A 24,679-nucleotide genomic window follows, 5' to 3' on the forward strand; every position below is an offset into this window, starting at 1 on the left:
TAATATGTACAGACGACATTTCACTAAACAAAGATATAAACCACATTGTTAACGACAGACGTTTAAAATTTGACGTCGACGAATATACAGGGTGAGTCTTAAATAAGTGCAAATATTTTCAGGGCTGGTAGATCTCGATAAAAGAAACATACATATTTTCTCTTTACCGTTTTTCAAATAAGTCCAAAATAAGCAGAGTTATTTTACTTTAAAAATTTCCAAAAAAAAAGTGTTGCTTAAATTTTTAGAACCACTGGGTCTTTTGTGTTTTCTTTCTTATAAATTTAATCTACTACCTATGTTGCCATTTTATCAAGAAATTGTCATTTTACCAAAAAAAGTAAAAAAAAAATCAATTTATTTTTTCAAAAAATTCCATATTTTCAAAATTTTTCTTTCGCGAAAAAAACCTCATAATCGTGTTTCTGGGGTTGAAATATACCAGCCCTAAAATATTTGCTCTCTGTATATAATTTTTATGCACTTATTACAGTACAATCGCTGGTTTTTACAGCGTTTTTTACAGGAATAAATACTAAGAGTGCATTTCTATTAAGTAGAGTTTAGAAACAACCGGTCTATTATGTTGGTAACATAAGATAAACCGCGGATAACTAAGATAAATACAAAATAATTACTTAATTGTGTGTTTACCACACTCCATTGTTAACGTTAAAGAGTGCATTTCATAAACGATTAGGACACTGTTTAATTAATTTTTAGCTGTGTTCGTTCCAAAAACGGTGTGAAAAATCTGATCTTAAGTAATGGGAAGATTTAAATTGTGTGAAATCGTAGTTTTGCAACGATATATCGGGTGTTCCTTGCTGGGCATGTATTAGAAGTTTTCTAAGACTACAATATCTAAAGTATACAGTATGTCGCCGGATTGTCTTTACAAAAGGAAAAACTTTTTAGGCGTTTTGAGAAAAATACATTCTTCGTAAACATTTTTACTTGTTAACACTTTACACTTTTAATGTGTAGCAAATTTCCATACTGTTTTAAAGAAAATAGAAAAAATGAAAATATGGTTGAAATTTTTAAAAATCAAAAGGCGTTTCTATGGTATTATAATGCCGTATGATCAAAAAAAAATGGCGTCCAGTTAGCTTGGAAATGACGATCGATGACATTCCCCATATAATTTTACATATAAAATGACGGCGACTTTCATTTCATAGCCATCGCTGACGCCGTATTTTTCGATAATATTTTATGATTTCAATTTCAATCTTTGATAGATGGCTGTTATTAATTGTGATTAATGTTATATTTTTTGCTGTTCTTAAAATATCACATTTTCTGATAACTATTATCACCTTTTGCGTAGCATTGAACTAAATAAATGTTGTGCTTCTTTGAGATTTTAAAACAGCAAAAAATATAACGTATATCAATAACAATCTATCAAAGAATAGAAATGAAACTATATTACCCTAGAAACGCATTTTTAGGACTTAGACTATAGATTTTTTTTAATTTTTTTTTAAAACGGTATGGAAATTTGGTGTTATACGGTATGGAAAGTGCAAAGGAGATTAACCATTTTAGAAGCAAATTTTTTACGAAGAATGCATTTTTCTCACAATGTTATAATAAAAATGTTTTTCCTCTTGGCAATCCGGGGATATACTGTAGATCTAGATATTTTACCTCTTAGGAATATAAAAATAAATAAGGTCAAAAAAATAAAGTTGACAGCACCTTTCTTATTTCAAATGCATACCTATATTTATAAATCAATCTTTTAAAAAATGTCTTGTTAATATTTTTCTTTGATAATTTCTAATATCTTTTAAAAAACGTCTATATCTATGTGGCGGATTCATCTGTCCAAAAAATCCTGTATGGGTATTTCGCCACTTGAAGAAAATCTACAAAATAAAATAGTTATTTTTTGTAAACACTTCTGCGTTAACCCAAACGAAAACTACTTGTCAGACGTTAGGTTTACAGATATACAAATTTGCCTAACGAACAAAAAAATGCTTAACGTTTCAGAAAGCCTATCTCTTTCCGTCGTCGAAAACAAAAAAAAATACAAAGAATAAAGAAAAAACTATTTAAAATATTTAAATTCAACTATTCGAGAACACTTTAGTTTTTTTAAAACGGATACGTCTACAAAAACCGGTGACGTTCCTATATTTTTTTATATATTTACCTCTGTAAAATTTAATGAATTTTGCTGTAAAAACTCTACTATTACATATTTAAAAAAAAGTAATCAAAAAACTGCCTCTCAAAGAAAAATTAAGTTACCTAAACGTCAAAATTTACACAAATTCACACTTAAAACACGACAGACAATTTCTAAAAAGTCATATGTGTCAAAAGTCATATGATTGGCTGTAATTGAGCCATTAAAAAGTAATAATAACGATTTTCTTTTAATTGGAACCCATCCTTTTTATATTTTTACAGCTTGGGACACCCTGTATATTAAAGACAAAATTTAATTTATGGAAAAGGTCTCTAATCTATCTTATCCCTGTCGTCTTACTTCACGGCTGCATTTTTATTTAACTTTTACCGCATAATAATTAGGTATTTTTGCGTAATTGGCATGAAGAAGAGGTCACATGCCTCTCATCACTACTTGTTATCGAGTTGATGCAATATTGCGTAAATTCTTCGGGTATAACTCACACGTGAGTTTTATTATTCATTTAATCTAAACGACTTTTAATTAATAGTAGTTATTTATGTTTAATAGCAGTTTCATTTTAATAGTTTTGCTTAATAAAAAAAGTATAAAACTAAATGGTCTATTGATTTTAAATGAACAGTTACAGTTGGAACCTTGGGTGTTACAAGAGCAAAATAAAACACTGATTCACCACAATACACACTATACACCAAAACACTTTACTTTTACATCTTGGTTAGCGAAACACTCGTCCAGTTATTATGGTGCAATTGCCAAGTCATTATAATTATTACAGAAATAAAGATGAATGACTAATATTTTGATACTAACAATTTATAACAAAATTGTTGAATAGGTGCTTAAAGAGAAACCACTTTACTTTTTGCACCTGACGCGCGTTTCACTAACAATGTTGGCATCATCAGTAGATGATTAAAACTGGAAACAGCAGATGATCAGGATAACAGATTATTAAAACTTTTTAACTTTTAAATTATCTGCTGATGATGCTAATGTGGTGAGCGAAATGGGCGTCCAGTGACAAGTAAAGTACCGTATGATCGAAAAAAACGGCGTCCAGTTGGCTTGGAAATGACGATCGATGACATTTCCCATATAATTATAAAATGACAGCGATCTTCATTTCATGGCCATCGCTGACGCCGTTTTTATTCGATCATATGGTATTTTGGTGAATTAGTGTTTTGCAAACTAAAGGGGTCAAAGAAGATATTCTGAATTGTATATCCACAAAAAATATTAATATGTGCTTTTTGCAGCTTTAGCTATCATCATCATATTTAACTATTTAACCATTTGCAATTATGGCGTAGCCTCCGTCACATGTTTAGAAACTTTTTTGTTGGGCCCATTGTTGTCTATTGTTGGCTATACGGATCCAAGTTATCCCTGCTAATTTCCTAATATAATGGTCCCATCTCAAGTTTGCCCTTCCTCTAGCCTCTTAATTCCTCGTGGGTACCATATTGTAATTTTTGTGATTCATCTATTGTCCGTCCTTTTTGCCAGGTGTCCTGCTCATTGCCACTTGAGGGATTTGATTCTGTGGATGACATCTATTACCTGGGTCTGTTGTCTTATCCACTCTATTCTTTTACGGTTTTTCTTGGTTATTCACAGCTATAGACTTAGAATAAAATATTTTAAATCTATGTTCACAGCATATTTCGTTCCATTGGGCGTTGTGCTACCTGCAGTTTTTTTTATAATGTACGTTTTAAAAGTCCAGGTTTCGCATGCATAGGTCATGACTGATAGTACACATTGGTCGAATGTTTTCTTCTTTAGATAAAGTGGCATTCTAGATTTTAATATGATTGAGTTTCTTCCATAAGTAGTTACTCCATGATAACTTAATTCTTCGGTTGATTCCTGGTAGTAGAGATCCCGAGCTGTGCATTAGTTGTCCAAAATATCTGATTCGATGTACATTACTTTAGTTTTTGTTAAATTGATTTTGAGACCTATTTTATTGCTGCCTGTATTTAGTTCGTTAATTTGTGTTTGTAGTTCTGCACGATTCACGACTATTGTCTATGAGGACTATAGCATCAATAGTGAATCTTAAATAGTACATTCTCCATCCAAGATATTCTCCATCTATTTTTAATCCTTTGTTGGTACAATCTAGTTGACGGAAGATTTCTTCTAGAATCATGGTGAAATGGTTACCATTTATGTTTCTGTAATGGTATTCCTACAGCTTGAATATTTAAAAGGGGTACTGCTTGAATATGTAAAATCATTGCTCTTATCAGTATTATAACAACCATACCTGTTAATTAAAAAGTTTCATGATGAAGGGAACATGGTAGTAAAAATTCTGTATTTTTTAATTGAAATGTAGCCTCTCATAAGAGATTTGACTTTCTTTCTTCATACAAAGCACAGCTAATCGTTAAACTTCTTGATTCATATTGTGTTTGAGTTAAAATTGCAATAGTCACAATAGACTATTTGAGCCTTATTGGAGTGGAAGCTTTCCAACATGGAACTAACTCTTAGTTTAAACACATTATCTACGTGTGTGTATATGTCTTAACTAGTAATCAATTCTTTGAAACTAATGAAAATGAAGAAAAGGCAAAAATAAAGAAATGTATACTCGTGTATAAGCTTGGTGCATTCTCCACCGATGCTGCCACCATTGGAGAATATCGTAAACAACCGGTATATAAAAATACACGGGTTTAAATAGCGAATAAATTTATTATATAATTATTCAAAAAGTGCTTGGAAGTATAATTTGTGAAAATTCTAAAAATAAAAATAGGCGCCGGGATGCACGTATAGCCGCCCATACTAAAATATGTTAATAAAAAGTTGGTAGGCAGTTCTTTTAGTTTCAAAGTAAACGAATTTTTCCAATTTTTTTATCTCAAAAACTGCGACTTTGACTGATTTTGATGTTATTACAAATTTTGTTGCAAATATTATTCCTAATCTTAAATTGAAAACCGCGTTTCGCTAGCTACTGTAATCTTGCAGTTACGATTTTTTAAAACTTTTAGCCCCCTCCCATTGCCCCTTACCAACCCCCCACCCCACCAAAAACTAATGGCCAGATTCTCGGGTGCCACAGTATTTTTGTGCCAAATTTGGTTAAAATCGGTTAAGCGGTTTTTGAGTTATTGTGTTACAGACGCCCACGAACAGATGGACAGACAGACACCATGAAAATATTTTGTATTTAGGTCATTTATGACCCAAATAATTCATTTTGAGTGAAATTAAAAAAACTTTTTTTTGCCGATCTTAATAGCCTACCATATCTGTCGGTATGGTCGGCTAAAAACTACACGGTCTAACTTGTATTATAATTTATTATTCAAGCTAATAAAACATTTTAGATGAGTTCAACTACCATGATTTTACTTACCGATTTTGCTAGCGGAGACATAACTGGGGCTATTTCTGTCATAACGATTTCTTTAAAGGTACATAATTATAATTTTAGAAAATATTCACAAAAAATTTAAGCACTAGTTGATTAAAACAAGTATACCATGTATACCTATTTAATTTTTTAATTATGTTATGAGCACTTTGTTTACTCAGTTGTTTCGTCGAGCTGCTTGAATCCATTTTTGCTTTTGATCAAATCGGTGTGAGAAGTTATGAAGCTATAAAATGTTGTTTCAGGAGTGTTAAATATCCGTGAAAATTGAGGAATGAATGTTATTGCACCCAACAACCACGTAATTACACCCTCCTTTATGTATTACCATTTTTTCGACGATTTTATTAACACTTGAACATCTTGAAAAACACAAAGCGACGCCCAGTTCTGGTTCTTTTTCACTTAATTCTTACCACCCTAAACAGCGTTTCGTCACAAAAACCTCGTACCTGAGTGTTTTATATTTTCAATATACTTTCAATACGTACTATTAAAAACTAAAATACTTAAAAATTATATACAAAGCCACGATTTTAATATTATTTCAATGCAATCAACATTGGAACTACGTGAGATCAACGGTGAGATACAGCGCCGAAAGCTTCTCATTTATGCCGTATCGAGAGCTGCGGTCGAAATTTTTAAAATCATATGAAATGCCACCAAGCTTATATTAAAAATATATAATGCCGTTTTACTAATTGAAAGAAACATCTTTGCGTAATCAGAAATCTATAATTACGACTTCAAATGCGATTAGTCCTGTAAAAGAATAGAAATTTTTATTTGAAATACAATCGGTCTTATCTAAAAGCCAAAGGATGACACCGAGTAATTGCTTATTCACTCGCTACAACAGCTTTCTCGACATAGACACGCGGTGAAAAATTGAATTTTACAATTCGTTTTAGTCAGTGAAATTGTCCCACGTTTGACCTTTTCACTTTCTTTGGAGATGCACTAGTCGAGCATCCGATAGTTGAACGCCCTTTAAAAACATGTGTCAGTTTCCGTTCGGTAACTTGTATCTTCTCTTGTTTCGAGAGTTTCTAATTTGCAGTAGGCCTGCTTTTAACTGGCGGTTATTGTAATCATCGTGTTAACGTACCCAGTCATATATAATTAAGTAATTTCAGAAATTTCAATTACTCTTACATCTTTGAAAGTTGTATAATTTTTTTGAACTTATTTTTTATTCATTAATATTTAAGTACTTAGAATTAGTAAAACGATTTAATAAAGTAATTATTTTGATGCATACAAACGACAAACACCCTCTAAAACATATTTTCTAAATAAATACAACATCATTTTTTAGTATTATCTTTTAAAGAATGATTATATCAATTTACGATTAGCAATATTTGTTTTCTTTTGATTCTACAGTTACACATTTACAATCGTTCTAGTTTACTTCTATTATGGCATTTACAGTAAACAAAGATCTAAATCACATATTATTTGCTTTATTTTTGGATAATTCTTATAAATTGTTAAGACTTTTGAACCGCTACAATATTTTTAGCCGACCATACCAATAGGTATTAAGATCGGCAAAAAAAAAGTTGTTTAATTTCACTCAAAATGAGTTATTTGGGTTATAAATGACCTAAATACAAAATATTTTCATGGTGTCTGTCTGTCTGTCTGTCCGTCTGTAACCCGATAACTCAAAAACCGCTAAACCGATTTTAACCAAATTTGGCACAAAAATACTGTGGCACCCTAGAATCTGGCCATTAGTTTTTGGTGGGGGGGGGGTGTTAAGGGGGATATGGGAGGGGGTTAAAAATTTTAAAAAATCGTAGCTAGCGAAACGCGGTTTTCAATTTAAGATTAGGAATAATATTTGCAACAAAATTTGTAATAACATCAAAATCAGTCAAAGTCATAGTTTTTGAGATATTCCGTGTTTCCGTAGTCTGTCTTTGAGAAAATCCGTGTGGAGAACTCCACACTCCCATCGGACGCGACCCCAGGTGGCGGATAGGGGAAATAACCGCGGACCAAAATTGGAAAAATTCCTTTACTTTGAAACTAAAAGAACTGCCTACCAACTTTTTATTAACATATTTTAGTATGGGCGGCTATACGTGCCACCCGGCGTCATTTTTTTTCGTTTTAAAAAACATATCATAAGTAAAAATGAAAAACAAATAAAAAATAATCGTATACAGAAAGTTTGATGTTTTTCGGTTTTAACATACATTTTGTTTTCCCAGAAACAAAAACACAGAATTTAGTAGATAATTTTTTGTTTTACAACTAATGATTTTAAGAATAATCATCAGAACTCATATAGCATATCATCATACATGGGGATCTTCCTGTAGTAAGGGGGACAGTGTATTTCTTCCTCTGACAACAGCTGTTCATCCCCCGAGGAATGGACATTTTGCTCCTTCGAGGGTATACACCCTTCCACGGTTGGGGTCCAGCCCTCCTTGCCTTTCACAGTCGAGGAGCTTGCCTGCGGCTGAAGTACCCTCGAGTTAGAAACTGGAGGATTAGTCTCCATTTTCTCCACCTTAGACCTGATATACAGTCTCTCCATAGACCTGATGCCGATGCTGTCCAGGTTAAGGGATATGTCTCTATTGCCTCCTTGGATTTCAGATCAATTCCTATTGTGAAGACTAACTCGATGTCCTTATATTGGAGTTCTAGCAAAGCAAGAGTCATTCGGTCCACTTCTACAGAGCCCCGCATATAGAAGTAAGGTACACGAGAATACAATGGGTTGCCTCCTGGTGCCCGAAGGTTGAGACCAGTAAAGGTTTTATCTAGCCACGCATCCCTTTGGTCTGGTCCACTATCGTAGGGTTTAGGTTTTTGGTGAGGCTTTCTCCTCTTGGTCCGGGCGGTTAAATCAAGACACCCCCATACCCTTTGCCCGCGATACATGACCACAGACAGCAGAGGGTACCTAGCATGACGGACATGGCATTTCCGTACGGCATCGTTACACGTTTTGGTACAACTTCCTGGTCACGACACTACAGCCAGGTACAAGACAATGAGATGCTCCTTAGACCCAGCCAATGTTCCAGAGGGTATTCCCCCTAGCATCTGACTAGGAGCTTTCCCGACAAAGCCTCGTATCTCCTAGGGAAAGATTGGGATGATAGAAATAGTAGTCAATAAGCTGAAGTAACTTTGAAGCATTTGAATAAGGAACTGCAATAAAAGGTACAATATTAAAACTAAAAGAGTTTCGGGCTTCCATTGTCTTTATTTATTTTGCTTTATATAACATTTCGGTCAGAAGTATTACTGACCGCTATCAAGTGTGATGGATATCCAGTTCACACTTGATAACGGTCAGTGATAGTTCTGACCGAAACGTTGTGTAAAGCAAAATAATTAAAGACAATGGAAGTCCGAAACTCTTTTAGTTTTAATACTGAATCATTGTCTACTACATTCAAAGTAAAAGGGACAATATTTGTAACAAGAACTGCAATAAATGGATAATAATATTTTTGGCACTGTTTAGAGTAAAATCCAATGTTCCAATTGTAACTGGAAGGAGGATGTAAACGGTACTATACCAGAAAGTATTTATATAGACTTTTAAAATGATGATAATAATATATGCAGTAATTTCAATTTAAGTATAAATCATCTACTAATGACGATTTATTATTATTATTATTATAATGTTACAGTTAAGCTACTCTGTTAACATTTTACACTTGAATAATGTAAATTCTACGCAATTATTTTTTTTGTCGTCCTATACTATCTTCAATTACATTATCCTTTCACTTATTAGTCTATGAAATGCAATACTACCATGTTCGACAATCAAACGCAAGTGTCAATCCGTTCTCACACTAATAACGCTAATTGAGTCGTGTGGTCAACACGAAAATACAAACAAAAACACGAATGTGTGCGGTTCTGTAAGTTAATGCGCCCGAGAAAGCACACACACGCAACATATCAGGCGTCTTCTTCAGCAGGTCATTAGCTGACCTAGATGACTTATGCGACCGCGTTTGACACGTCGAAGAATGCCGGGCTTGGTCTCCGCCTGACACACAACCGACACAGGTTGATATTATACCGGGTGTCAACAAAATTAGTTGCAAAAACAACTGTTCGATTTGCTTTTTTGCAATAAATGAGAAAAAAATGCAATAAATGGATGGTACTTTTCATTAAAAAGAATTGAGTATTATTTCAATTCTGAGAAACCAGGTGGGTCTTCGGAGGCTCAACCCCCCCTTGATTTCAGTCAAGTAATACCATATTAGTAATTTATTTTGTCACAAACGACTCTGGAGTATGTACTTGTGTAAAGATTTGAGTCAAGCAATGGAGCGTTTTATGAGTGGTTGCCATATTGTTGAAATTTCCATACTTGGATTGCTAAAGATTTTATTATTGTTAGAAATGAATGCGGCCTCTTTAAATTTGCGTTTTTTACAATGGGGTTCCTTGTGGACAACCCGGGCTTCCGACCATTTTATGTTATGGTGCTTGGACCACACATGATCTGCAATGCCCGACTTTATTGTTTCACCTCTTTGCGTATGTTTTTTATGTTCGTCAAGTCGTACATGTAGAGGACGTTTTGTCTCTCCAATATACGACTCACCGCACTCGCAAGGCACCTGGTAGATGCACTCTTTCTCTTGGTTTGATGATTCAGGTTTTGTTTTTGTTAGGACACTTCTTAGAGTAGTCCCAGACTTAAAAACAGTTTTAATATTATATTGCTTAGCTATTCGCCTGATCAGGGGCAAAACGCTCCAATGCAGGTGTTCTTCAATGCAGTGGAAAACCTCATTCTTGACTACACCCGCCAAATTTACGGGTGACTAGTATATAAGCTCAGTAGTTTTAGCTTAGTTCACATTTGATAACGGTCAGTTAAGCTTCATTCAGAATCTTGAAATCAGTGGAATAAATTAGTAGTTTCAATTCGTCATAGAAGTTTGTTCACCTAATTTTAATGTAAGCATTCAGAACGTCATAATTAGTGGTAGTAATTTTCAATTAGTGGAAAAAGTTAACAAACTTTTCACTTTTCTAGTAATTATACTTCAAAATTTGCGAGGAATGTCATTTTGGCCTTTTATTAGCTTTTTTCGTTTTCCTGTTATTACCGATTCTGAACAGTCCTAGAATTGGGATGCGTATGCGCAGAAGGAAATATGAAGACATTATTTCATTTGCGCATGTGCTGGAGAGTTCTAGGACGATTCAGAATCGATAATAACAGGAAAACGAACAGACCTATTATCACCCGTCAAGAAAAATTTTGGTTAGAATTCAAAAGTTTATTGTTTCATAAACTAAATATTATGCTTTCTCTATGGATACAACAGATTACCGCAAGCTGTTGTTAGGATATTTTATTAATTTTAATTGTGCTTTTTAGACATTGTGAATAATTTATTCCACTAACTGGGAGGTTCTGAATGAAGCTTTATACTTCTTACCGAAACGTGTAATCAATATAAATAAAGACAATGAAAGTCCGAAACTCTCTCTCATCTCTCAATATTGTGACCAAATTAACCAGAGTATAAAGTCTGTTTTTTTCAGTTTGTTTGAGAAACACGAAATGACTGTAATGCATTAAATTTGTTTTAACAGCTTAGTAATAGAAATCTCTGGACATATTTCGAGAATTTTATCTAAATGCCATGTCTATATTTATTTAAAATCAATCAAAAAACTATCTGGTACCTCATGGATTACGCTCTCTAGAAACTCTCTTGCACACCAGCCATTCCTAATACTATGGACAATTTATTAGTTCTATCTAGGGACGTAGGAGTTATAGTATTGAGCATAGGGTTTCTGGGGTTGTTTTTCAGAACCGTGAATTTCGGTACCAAGCCTCAAAGGAACCGGAATTTCCCGTTTTTTTTATACAGTCAACCAGCTAATGGATGGTTTTCGAAGGTAACAGCAATAAAAATGGCGTTTTCAATGTAAATAATATCAATTTATTAAGTAGTCATGAGAAAATTGAAAAAAACATGAACACAAATGAACACATGCGAAGAAAAAAAATAACATACCTAATCCTACTTAATTGATGTCTCAAAAAGACCACATTCAATTTGTTCTATGACTTCTCGAATCCGAAGTACCAGTGCAGCAATCTTCTCCAAGTGGCCGCACATTGGGCCAGCAAAAAGTACTTTAATTTGTAAAACGTGGCTTCTACAAGTTCGATTCAGATCTTCACTTTCTCATTGTAACCCAAATTTTTGATTAATATTAGCACCATGATACACATCTTGGCCTCTGTTACAGAACAATTTGGCCGTCAATCATAACTGTGAACGCTGATATACCCTCGAGCTATCACTATGATACTGTCTTGTTGTTGATGATCTTCAGTCTAAAATGTTAATGGTAATTTGTTACTTGATTAATTTTATTTATAATTCGTTGAAGATCCTTAGGCGAGTTCTCAATGTCCGGCCTCTCAATGTACCGGTATCATCCGTATTAACCGTTTTTTCTTCAAAATTTCGGGAATAAACTAAGTTTCATTTTAAAAATTTCTTCCTATTAAATTTTAAAGTAATAATTTATTCTAAAGTGCGCGTCTGTAAAAAAACGCGTTTGGTTCGTATTTAAAAAAACACCATCGGCTGGGAAATGACAATCGATGACAAGTTTGGCGAGTTCAAGCTTTAGATGTCATTTTCTTGGCCCGTACTTTCTCCTGATTTCTTAATGGCACTTACTGCCAGTTGATAGGCCCTCGCGGCCGGAGTGTTGGGTCCCACCTGGGACCCACTCTTAGTCAATACAATACTGCCAGTTGGGCTTAAGAAGGTTTTAATTTATTTTTATATTGAGTAAAAATTATTTTTAAATAGAATAGTTTAAAACTCTAGAAGAAATAATTTTTTGGAAATAGATTTGTGTGTCTGGAAACGTTTTATTCTTTTTAGTTTTTCTATAATAATTAATGTTAATTTTGTTAATTAAGTTTTATGCCAATTTTTAGTAGATGGCGTCTAGGGCTTGACCTCGCCAAAATTATTATCGATTGTCATTCCCCAGCAGTCTTTAATGCCGATTTTTTTGTATATCATTAAAAATATATTATATTATATCATTGAAGAGGGAATTAATCACATTCCGTCTTCTATCTTTTCCAACGATTTCGTTAACACCCGGTATATAAGACAAGTCGACAGATTCATTCGGCAAATACATACAGTAGTTTTCCATACAAAACAAATTCAAGAGCGTTTTCTTGTCGGATTCGTGACACTTTTTGTTTATTTTTAACCTTCGCGTTTAGCTTAATTTACTTTTTGAGTTTAAAGTTGCTGGAACTGGAACTGGTTGCTGTAACAGTCTTCTTCTTTTTGCTGGCTTTAACATATTTAATTGCAGATGTTCTTTTTTTGAATGAGAAACAGGATTTAATTGATTCATATTTTCTAATCGGATTGTAACAAATTTTATGATGATAATTTAAGTAAATAAACATAACTTTTGTAATACTTTTTTCGAAGATTTTGTAATATTATTTGTGCATAAGAAACGTTCAAAAAATAGCATTTATTAATTATCTAAAAAGAAAATATCATACTAGACAACATTCGATATTAGACAAGAACATTTGAAGTCGTTATTGTTTAGCCAACGACTCCAAATGTTCAATGCCTTCTCTTCAAATGTAAACGAGTTTTTTTAATAAGACATGTGTAAAAAACCCTAGTTAAGTTATTTAGAGCCTTGTATAATATGTATTTATATCTATATACCGGATGGGTCTCAAAAGTGGCCCACCCCCATAACTATTTTATTTTTTCAGATAAAACAAACGAGATTTGGTATATTAGTATATAACATAAGTTAGGATTGTGACTGACGTATTCAATAATCTTTGGTCACTTCCTGTTTCACCGGAAATGACTACAACTTTTGATTTTTAAATGGCACCCTCGGTATTTGTTTACTTTATTCGATAGAAAATGACATTCTGAATAGAATGGCATATCATATGTCAACTTTTGACATTTTCGCTTAATAAAAAATCGTATTTTAATATTCAAGAGTGTGGCTGTGTTAAAAACACTAATTCTTAATCAAGGAGCTTTGGAAAAATAGATCTGATCGTCTAATGTTTCTAGTGTCTTGTCCTGACCCAAAATGCCCAAATCGTATTTTTACTCATATCTAAATTTTTTCAAATGTCACGAGGGTGGCTCATTAGCATATTTGAAAAAAGCATTGTTTTACGAATAATTTGATACCACACGCTTGGTATTTCGAGTCAAATTTTCCTTACGAACCGCTAGTTATAATTTCAAATAAACCATATGTGAAAATGTCAAAAGTTGACATATGATATGTCATTCTATTCAGAGTGTCATTTTCTATGGAAGAACGTAAAAAAATGCCGAGGGTTCCGTTTAAAAATCAAAAGTTGTAGTCATTTCCGGTGAAACAGGAAGTGACCAAAAACAACTGAATACGTCAATCAATCCTAATTTATGTCATATGTTAACATACCAAATCTCGTTATTTTATCTGAAAAAATAAAAAAAGTTATAGGGGTGAGCCACTTTTGAGACGCACCCGGTATAAGGATTAGGGAATATTTAGTTTTTACAATACTGTTGTGTGGGAAAATGCAAAATTTAGTAGATAAAGTAATTTAATGTTTCACAACTAATGCTATTAAGAATAATCAAAAACATTATACAATGAAGCATGAACTAAGTGCGGATAAATAGTAAACAATGTATTCTTTTTAAAAACAGTACCTACAGCTAGAATTTTTGATTTCGCTTAGCATTTTAGCATAAATATCCGATTACAGTTGGAGGTAGAAACCTTAGGTGTTACAGCAGCAAAATAAAACACTAAATCACCATGTTAATCATCTGCTGATGATGCTAACATGGTTAGCGAAACGCGCGTCCAGTGTAAAAGTAAAAGTGTTTTGGTGTATTGTGGTGATTTAGTATCAGAAATATCTATATAACTTAAACTTATTTTTACTTTACTACTATCACTTTGTTGTATGTTTTTATATTACTCAATAAAATCTGTTAAAATCTTCATGCATTTTTATCACAATACGAAAGCAGCCATACCAACATTGTAAAATATATTTTCAGCAAAATTTACACTTCTGTAAGTTTACACTTTTCTGCAAATTTATATTCTTTATAAATTTATACTTTTTTTGTAAATTTACACTTCTTTGTAAATTTATACTATTTTTGGAAGTTTGTACTTTTTGTATAAATTTCATTCTTAGTGATAACACTGCTCATGGATCTGCAGTTTTTAGTAGTATTATATTATCGGGGTGGAATTACAAATACTTTAAATCTAAATCCCTCATAATATATTATGTAAATCTATGTAGATTTTTTTAGATTTCTTAGGAAAAAAATTTCTAGAACTAGATCTTAATATTTTCGTTTTTGAAATGGTAATGTTAAAAGGGAAGCCCACACATATCTATATTGTGTACATTTAAAATTTACAGAAAAAAAGCGCATATTTACAGATAAAGTGTAAATTTTGCTAAAATATTTTCCAATTTTGACAAACCAACCCTATATGCTTTCGTACCAAAATGGATATTTTGGCGAAATTCAACAAGAAGGAATGAATACTTTGTTGGTATAGTGTATTTTGAAAGCTTAAAATGTATTTAAGTTAAAATAATTTGAAGATACATATTTCTGATGAAAAGTAATGTTATAATTAACAAACATTCATTTTTCGTAAATTTTCAGTATTTAAAAATTAATAATTTTCTCAATATCATATTTAATGTTAATATTTAGAAGTTAATTATATACTAATAAAGCATAATGATTTAATAGTCATTATGATTTATTAGTACATAATTAATATTAATATATTACCTGTTATTCCATTTACAAAAAAAGGATAAACTAGATATTTAATAATAAATAATATTAATAAAAAGCTGTTTTAAACTATAATTAAACCCATTAATGCGAGGGTTCATTAACCAGAATTTTAGGACGCGTAAAAAATATAAACAAATTAAATTCAATTTTACACAAAGCCACTAAAATCTTTACTTTAACATTTAAACAGGAGAACTGCTGAAAAATCTGTATCTCGCTTGAAGAAATTCAGTTCTTATAGCTAGTAAATCACCAGAAATACTCTGATATTACGCAACTAAAAAGAAAATTTAATCCTACATTAATGAGAGATAAAGATATCAACTGCCCATTATTGCAATTAGCTTAGAAACTACACACAGTGATGCAACGGCAAATTAAATGCATTTGGCAAGAGTTCATTGTTTTCTCCTCTTCATAATATTTGTTACCGTAAATTTATAAAATTGCAGTTTTTAATCGATGTTTTACCAATATATTTATTTTCTATTTCTACTTAACACAATAAATATTAAATACTTTTATTCTAAACTATGTTTTAATTAATATTAATATATACCAATAAGTTGAAAGAAAAACCAATAAAAAATGGTATTTTAAATTTCAATCTACTGTAGATTTGTTAAAACCACTAATTTTTAATCAAAGAGCTTTGGAAAAATATATTGATTGTCCAATGCTTTTCGCGACTTTTCCTGGCCGGTTAACGATACATGTCCTATATACATTGAACATACGATGTCCCATTCGTATGTTCAATGTGTTCAGCAGTAATGGAAATTTTCAAAAAAAAAAATTGTGTGCTGCCAGAAATCGTGGTGGCCATTTGGCAAATATTGTGTCCCACGTATACACTGTCCTGCTAGAAAAACTGCCATAAATAAATTTTAGATATGTTATGAAACTTTAATTTTATTCGTTATCAACATCCGAAACTTCTTATTGAATTATCCTATACAAAGTTGCTACGGGAATATAATAATAATAGCTCCCGTATATAGCGTTTAACGCCTTGGAAGTAGCAAGGTACAGCTTGCTATACTAGAGCCATAGTATAAGGAAACCTAGAGCCGTTCGGTATACAAGGAAGGTAATGTGGCTAGCACTACGCTTCAACCGCCTATTATTACCTCAGGATTGTGAATCCCAAGTACTCATTTAAGGCTGAGTCGACCTAGGTACCCAAACTATTTTTATTTTAATAAAAATAGTCGGCTGATGCAATGCCGGGTGTGGGAATCGAACCCACTACCTTGAGATTGGTAGACGAGAGCCTGTACCTCTACGCCACCGGGCACCTAGTGATAGGGAATATATCTTTTTTAAAAAAAACTTTAATTATTATGAACCCTTTACTTTTTTTTATTAACCCAAAGTACACTGAAGATATTTGTATTTTTTCAAGAGAAGAACTTTATTTCATTACAATCGTATCTTGAGGAAGTGAAAACATCGTCAGATCAATGAACGATCCTTCAGCGCGGTCGAAGATTGCGCGGTTAACCTCTTCGGTCGCCGTTCGCCGGCACAGAAAGAAAGTTTTTCAATTTTCTCATGGCGTTTTTCGTTTCGTCGGCTCGGTCACGACCACAAATCGATAGAATACACTTTACATCGAAAACGCATAACAATAGGAACCGATCGACGACGGGAATAGTTGCTCTGCGATTAATGACGCGCGAAGAAAAAGCGGAAATGAAGCCGACTGACCGGAAAATCGCCCGACGATTAGGCGGCCCGTCCCGTCAGAAAAAAACGGCCATATTTATCGAGATAATTGAAATCGAATTATAGCTTTTTATGTCACAAATTCGTAAATTTTGTCAATCTGACCGATGAATAGATAATTTTTCCTTTCACTATTAGAAAAAAAGGAAAATACTTATTATGAAATAAGATAATGTGGTTTTAAATTATCACTGTGGGATTTAGTTTTTTACAATCCTCTCCGGCTGGGATTTTTAATTTTTAATATAATCATTTTCTTATTTAAATTTACTGAATATGATAATTTTTTGACTATATTAGATCCTGTTTACACTTTTTAATATTTGTTATATTTTTTTCTCAATAACAAAGAGCCGAAAACACTGCGACCTGTGGGGACTATTATGTTTGTCCCCTTTCTATATCTGCACTCATTCTCCTATCCTTGTGCCCTGCACTAACTTATGTAGGTCCTTGACAGGATGGGAACATAGTTCCTCCGGTTCTAGCCAAGCTTTCCCAAATAAAAAGTGTCGCTTGCGATCCAAAGCCTCGCAGTGACATATTATGTGCTCCGTTGTTTCAGCTGTTTTGCTTTATCGCTGAGTCTACAGCAAAAACTTCCTTGATACAGATTGAGCTTGTTCAGGTAACACTTGATTGAAGAGGCCTGTTGTAATCCGCACTTTATTCCTGCTAAGCATTGACAGTTCTTTTGCAGTTTTAGAGCTAAGCCCAAGGACGACGGATGTGCCTGTGCCCCTCTCTGTTTCTCCAGTGGACATTCGCTTATCCCTGATCCAGAGTTTTAGTGCACTACAGGCCATACATTTGGGTATTCTGATCTTCTGGCTCTGGACCAAGATGGGATGCTGATGATCCTTGCCTAGCTAGCTCATCGGCTTTTCCGTTGCCTTAGATACCGCTGTAGCCCGGCACCCTAATATTTATTATACAGGATGGCGCCTCTCATACGCCACGGATGCTCCAAGGAGAACAGTGGTTTATAACGCAATGAAATGTTGGGAGCATATGTAGGTTAATTGAAAGCATTTTATAAAAATATATAGAGTTCTACACTTTGTCCCCAAAAAAGTTTTGCACCAAAGTTGTTTTTTTTGTAATGGAATACCCTATATATTAATTGATTTTCGGATTCTAGTATGCCTAAAATGTAAGGACTTCGACATAATATTTCACATTTTGTGAAAATTAAGAATAAATTTAAATTTCATTTAAAAAAAAAACAGCTACCTAAATTGTAATTTACCCTGTAAACCAAATTAAAATTTTACCCGAAAAGATATATAAGGTGAGACAAAATTAATATTGGACAACATTGGAGATTTTTAGAAGCAAGTTACTCCTTTATGTTCAATGGAACAGCTAGTATATTATTTCCGATATTCACTGGAGTATGCAGAATTAAAAATAAGTAGATATAAACGTATAATTATGTGACAAAAATTAGCTAGATGAAATCAAGTACTTGCAATACTTTTTTTCCTATTCTGTTGATTGGTGAATACATACTGCAGTCACCAACTAATAGAATCATATCAATTCTCTCTTATGTAGGCTTGGAATGCACCATATTTATATCAATTTAATATAAAAAAATAAATATTAAAATTACTTGTTATGGCTCTGAACACTAGTTTCCATACATCACCATTAATATGATGTTTACTTAATAATCTAATATGATATTTTTTTATTTCAGATATAAAGGATGATTAAACATTTATCCCTACTCCTCATAGGAGTTACAGTAGCATTAGCCCAAAGGAGATTAGCGTTGCCAGATCCCCGAAGCTGTGCTAACAGTACGTATATGTTTATGTATCAGAGTTTATTCAATTATTCATTCTTTCTTCGGAATTAACCAGACACCACAAGATTCGAAAATTTAAAAACTGCAAAATTTACCTCGTAAGCCATTACAAAACAACCTATTCATTAGACAGCCAGTCGACTTACGATGATTTACATAGAATTCTGAGTATCCACCAAGATATTCCCTTTTTATTATGTTAATTTATGTTACGTAAAATCGGATTCTGAGCTCTATTGAAGCTCCGTTTATAAAAACAAAAACTTCATTTTTCTTGCTTCCTGCATAAATTAATTAAATCACGCCCTTCATATTTGTTTGAAAAACACGTAGGGACAATATTCATCCACGCGAAAGTCGTTTTAATACGCACTATCAAATACCCAAAATTAATAAAGCCCTGACCCAGAGCTGCTTCTCATATACATCAGTTAAACTGCTTAACCAATATCCCATTATGAGTCAATCAAACAATATCTCGTTTTGCACATTTAAATCAAAATTTAAAAAGCATCTTTTACTGATAAATAACTAGGTGGTTATCTCTTTTGTTGTTTTTTGTCTTTCTTCGTAGTGTATTATGATAGGTAGACAATATCGTGAAACTTTTATTGTAATCTTATATTCTAAAGTAGTATTACAATTTCTAGGAGTTCGCCATGCAACCTACAGAGATGCCCGTGGTGTTACGCACTCATATTTCTTCAGTTGGGAACATCTGCCCACCAGAAACGTAGAAGTAGATTGGTTAGATTCCAGAAATATTTGTAGAAGACATTGTATGGACGCCGTCTCTCTTGAAACTCCGCAAGAAAACGAATTTGTCAAACAAAGGATCGTACGTGGAAATGTCAGGTAAAGTATTTTGTCCATTCGATAAAACAATAAAAGTTCGAATATTCAATATACAGAGTGGTCCGATTTGTATTCAGGAAACATCGGCAGCATATTCTGCAGGTAAAAATAAGTAAAAAAGTTCATATAAATGTATGTCGGAAAATGATTCGTTTCGGAGATACAGGGTGTAGAAGTTCCATTTTTATTTCGTGTTTTTTCAAATATCTTCTCGTCGATATTTGGATGAAAATTGGCGTCTGAGAGTTTTTTTGCATGAGAAATTTGATCTCGATATCAATATGATTCTTACTTGTAGGGGGCGCCACCTATACAGGGTGTCCCAGAAATAAGTTCAAGTATTTTAAGGGGTGGTAGATCACGATAAAAGAAACATATTTTCTCTTTATCGTTTTTCAAGTCCACAATAACGGAGTTATTTTACTTTGAAAATTTCCAAAAAAAATATATATTTTTGCTAAAATTTTGAGAACCACTGGATCTTTTCTGGATTTTCTTTCTTGTCAATTTAATCTAATACCTATGTTGCCATATTATCAAGAAATTATGTTTTATAACTAAAAACTAAAAAAAAATCCAAAAAGACTTCATAGACGTGTTTCTGGGGTTGCACTTATTTCTGGAACGCCATATATATTCTTTAATTATTTTGAAAAGTAATAACTTTTCGACTGTACCTGTATAAAACTACACCGAGAGAAAAAATAAATACTAGCATGTAGCTTGGTGTACAATAGGTACTTGGTGTACAATAAGTACACCAAAACACTATTTTGAACCGTTTTTTCAACCCTTGAACATTAAAAGAGGCTCTACAGTCTATAAACGTGATTGGTATATTATGATAGCCTATAAAGTCTATAAACGGGATTGACCATTTTAGAACAAGCAAAATTTTTTATGAAGAATGCATTTTTCTCAAAATGTCAATTCCGGGGACATACTGTATGTACAATTCCCGTCAAATCTGTGGTCTTTGCAGTAAAAATATTCGGCAAGTTGAAAGATCGCAGATCTCATCTTTTTGACAAGATCTTTATCGAAGCCACCACTACACGTTGAGATTTGGACTGAATCGAAGGACTGTACAGTTCAAATATCTCAGATATCGTTGCGTGTAGAGCCCTTTTTAATCTATAAAATCCTGAATAATCATGATGTAATTAGATAATTATAGTTTTTCTCGCGCGGGCGTATAACTTTTTGCAATAATATATGTAAAAACCGTCAATATTGAGTTCAAATTGTTCTTTAAAAGTTGCTAAGATATATTGTTTACCTACAAACAAACAGTAATACGTGTAGTAAAATTTAATTACGCCCTACCAAGATATATCTAGGTATACTCATTCCGCTACATAATCCTAAATATCTAACTTTATAAAAAATTTCATACCATTTCTTACGCCATATACACAACTGTCAATTCAATTGCTCTCAATCATTTCAGATCATTCGTTCAATCAGTCATCCGTACGACAAGACTGAGAAAAGAAGAAAAGCTCTCGCATTTATTAAACAAAAGAGCCATAGGATAAAACATAAAACCGTATTAATAAATATAGCAATTTCCTTTGTATTTTTAAACTAATAATTTGATACAAACCACGTAGAGTTATGATTAAAAATAGAAATTTCTATTATGGGAATGAGAATAATTCACCAATTTAAATGTCAACAATACCTCCTATCTGTCCAACAAAATGACTAGGCCATACCGTTATTATTAAATAAGCCATTCCCATGGATTTTATATGAGTCTCTTCTGACAGTATAACTTTCTTCGCTTTATTCAAATATGATTATTATTTAGATATAATTCCACTTTATATTTTACATATAGAGGTAGAAAAAAACAGTAGATAACTCTTAAACACTATTGTGTGTTGAGGGTTGGTTTTTCGAAACTCAGTAGTTACTTCCGGCAAACAAATAGATATGTAGCAATCAGCAGTAACAGTTGTTTAATTTTGCAGAGGAATTTATAGGATACTATAGTATATACCAGTTTCAATAATCTGCTGATGATGCTAACATAGCGAAACGCGCGTCCAGTGCAAAAGTAAAGTGTTTTGGTGTATTGTGCCGAATTAGTGTTTTATTTTGCTAATACTACTAGATTAATTAAAACATTAACTCGACAATAATGAAACACTCCCTTACTCGGTATTTAATACAATTTGTCTTTATTGTAATATTATTATATGTACTAGAATGTAGAATGTAGAATGTTTAGGAGAGGAGTTAATCACCGCGGCTTTACAGATCTATTGTGTTTTCCCCTTTCTTGAGTTATAACGAGTTATAACCCATCATACAGTCTCTGGGCTTTAACAAAAGCCAGTATCTGAGACGACTCCACAGAGGCCAGCTCTCCATCCTCGACATCAGCCGTACCAAAGTTCATGGCACGAACGGTCGTCGTCTCGGCGCACTCAGTGATAAGGTGTTGTGGTGTTTCCCCATTTTCCCCACAGAATCTGCATTCGCCTACTTATAATATATATAATAGCTTCAGCCTACTGAGGTGTTTGTTGAGGAGACAGTGTCCTGTTAGAAACCCCGTGACAATCCGTAGATTGTTTTTACTTAAATCAAGGAAAACCTTTGATTTTTCTCGGTCGTAAGTTCTGAGGAATTTTTTCGAGTATCTTAGACCGTTGGAGGAGACCCGTTCCAGGTTACGGATGGAGTTTTCCAGATTCTTCAGTTCCGCTTTCAGTTGGTTCCCGCTTGGAAAATAGAACTGTTCTGATCCAGTTAGTGGAGTGTTTGCTCCTTTTCTAACTATAGATCATTTGCTTTTTCAAGGTGAGCAGGCACCCAGAGTAGGAGGACTTTATTTCCTTTGCCCAATTTGTTGAGCTTCTCCAGGCATTCTTTGACCAATTTCGAATTGATGGTTACTGAGTCGATAGCGTTTAGTGCTGCTTGACTATCGACTATCGATAAGATGGCTATTTCCTGTTTTTGATAGTTCCTATCTGAGATAAATTGTACGAATCTTTCGATAGCGTAAATTTCTGCCTGAAGGATGCTGGGGTAGGTGCCTATTGGTTCGGAGTATTTAGTTTTCAACCCAAATACTCCTATCCCTGTCTCTGCTTTGGTTTTGGAAACCAAGTGTTGAAAATCAGTATACCACGTTATGGTATGGTATTTTACATGCTGAGCAAACGTTTCTTCCCTCCAATCCTTTTTTTCTCAATACTACAGTGAGGTTTTTCTCAAAGTTGTAAATTCTTGGTATGTCATCCTCTGGGAGTTGGAGAAGTGGAATTTTATTTTTGAGGGTGTTCCAAGTAATCATTGTCGCATTGCTTTGAATAAGAAGACTAAGGATGGAGCATAATGCTGTCCATGTATTCATGCATGGTTGGCGGAAAAAGGACTCTAGGGTGGGGATCCTTGACAGTTCTATTTGACTATTCATTTGACACATTTGAATTTGATTTGAAATTTGGTGGATTTGTCAGTCTTTACGGAGCTTATTTTATGTTAATTATTATTTATTCTACTACTGATAGTTGTATAAAGGTAGTAAATCTAGATGGAAATTGTGGCAGAACTTAAATTAACAGTGACACTATCGCGATTTATCGAAAAAGACTCTAAAATAGTTGGTTGTGTAGCGTGCGGTAGATCTCGGCAAAAAACGAGTGAAATAATGGAACAACTTTTCGCTAGTAAGTGACTATATAATATACATACGTGTAGTAAACCGATCATTTATGAAATTCACTTAAATTAACTAATTATATATTTTTTCTTGCATTTTTGCTTTTAATTACTACTTGTCAAAGATTAGATGTCAAAAAATTTAGATACGTCAATTTCACTTACCTGCTTCAGTAGCGTATCGGATGTTTATGGTTATAAATAATTATTATAACTTATCTATTTTTATTAGAATTTTATATTTTTATAACAATTTTAATAACTACCAACATTAGTCCACGGTTATTCCCAGATATTTCACTTCCTGTGATGGCAGTATTTCATTTCTATCTAGATGGATTCTTTTCAAGTTTTTCAAACTTCGCCGAATGGTTCGATCTGGTGAATGGCACTACCGCTGTTTTATCTGAGTTGATGCGCAGCCCGACAGTCCTGCACCATCTCTCAGCGATGCGGAGTCCTCTTTAGTTAATATCACACAGGGTGCCTTTATGTTTCCCCCGTGCAATCATGACTATGTCATTTGCATACCCTATGCAGTGTATTCCCGCTAGAGTTAATTATTCTAGTAGTTCATCCACGACAAAGCTCCACAGTAGGGGGGAGTTCCTTGCGTTGTTTTAACAACTACAGTTTTGGTACATATATCAGCCTCTGCTCTTCGTGTTGAGAGCATTTCCCAAAACCAGCGAATTATCATACTGTTCACTTCTCTTGTTTCCAGAGATCGCTTGACCACCTTGCGAGGTATATTGTCAAACGCCCTTGCAATGTCCAAGAAGGCATAAAGTGCTGTTTCTTTGCTATCAAGGCTTGCCTGTATTAGCTCGGTTAACTGGTACAGAGCAGTTTCTATTCTTTCTATTATATGTATTAAATTAATTCTATTTAATAATATTTTTATATATTTGATAATGTTTCAGATATATTTGGACTTCTGGACGTAAATGTAACTTTGCCGGATGCGACCGTGGCGATTTACAGCCTCCAAACATCAACGGATGGTTCTGGTCTGGATCCGGTGCCAAAATCGGACCAACCACTCAAAGAAACTCCGGAGACTGGAGTCAAACGGGAGGATACGGACAACCTCAACCCGATAACAGAGAAGCTGCACAGGTAAGTTGAGATAAGAAGTCATTTAAAAT

General features: G+C 33.4%; 1 protein-coding gene across 1 annotated transcript in view; it reads left to right on the plus strand.

Moving 5' to 3' along the window:
• Window positions 1-24,679, plus strand: part of LOC115886309 — a 62,402-nt gene that overhangs the window by 26,889 nt on the left and 10,834 nt on the right. Inside the window, exons 2-4 of the mRNA XM_030905403.1 lie at window positions 18,888-18,990; window positions 19,649-19,853; window positions 24,455-24,650. Of these exons, the coding sequence (XP_030761263.1) occupies window positions 18,897-18,990; window positions 19,649-19,853; window positions 24,455-24,650 (495 nt within the window). The 5' untranslated portion in view covers window positions 18,888-18,896. The remainder of the gene's footprint in view (window positions 1-18,887; window positions 18,991-19,648; window positions 19,854-24,454; window positions 24,651-24,679) is intronic.

Source organism: Sitophilus oryzae, unplaced genomic scaffold (assembly GCF_002938485.1).
Source record: "Sitophilus oryzae breed Bouriz unplaced genomic scaffold, Soryzae_2.0 scaffold_482_pilon_pilon, whole genome shotgun sequence".
In the NCBI taxonomy this organism is placed as follows: Eukaryota; Metazoa; Arthropoda; class Insecta; order Coleoptera; family Curculionidae; genus Sitophilus; species Sitophilus oryzae.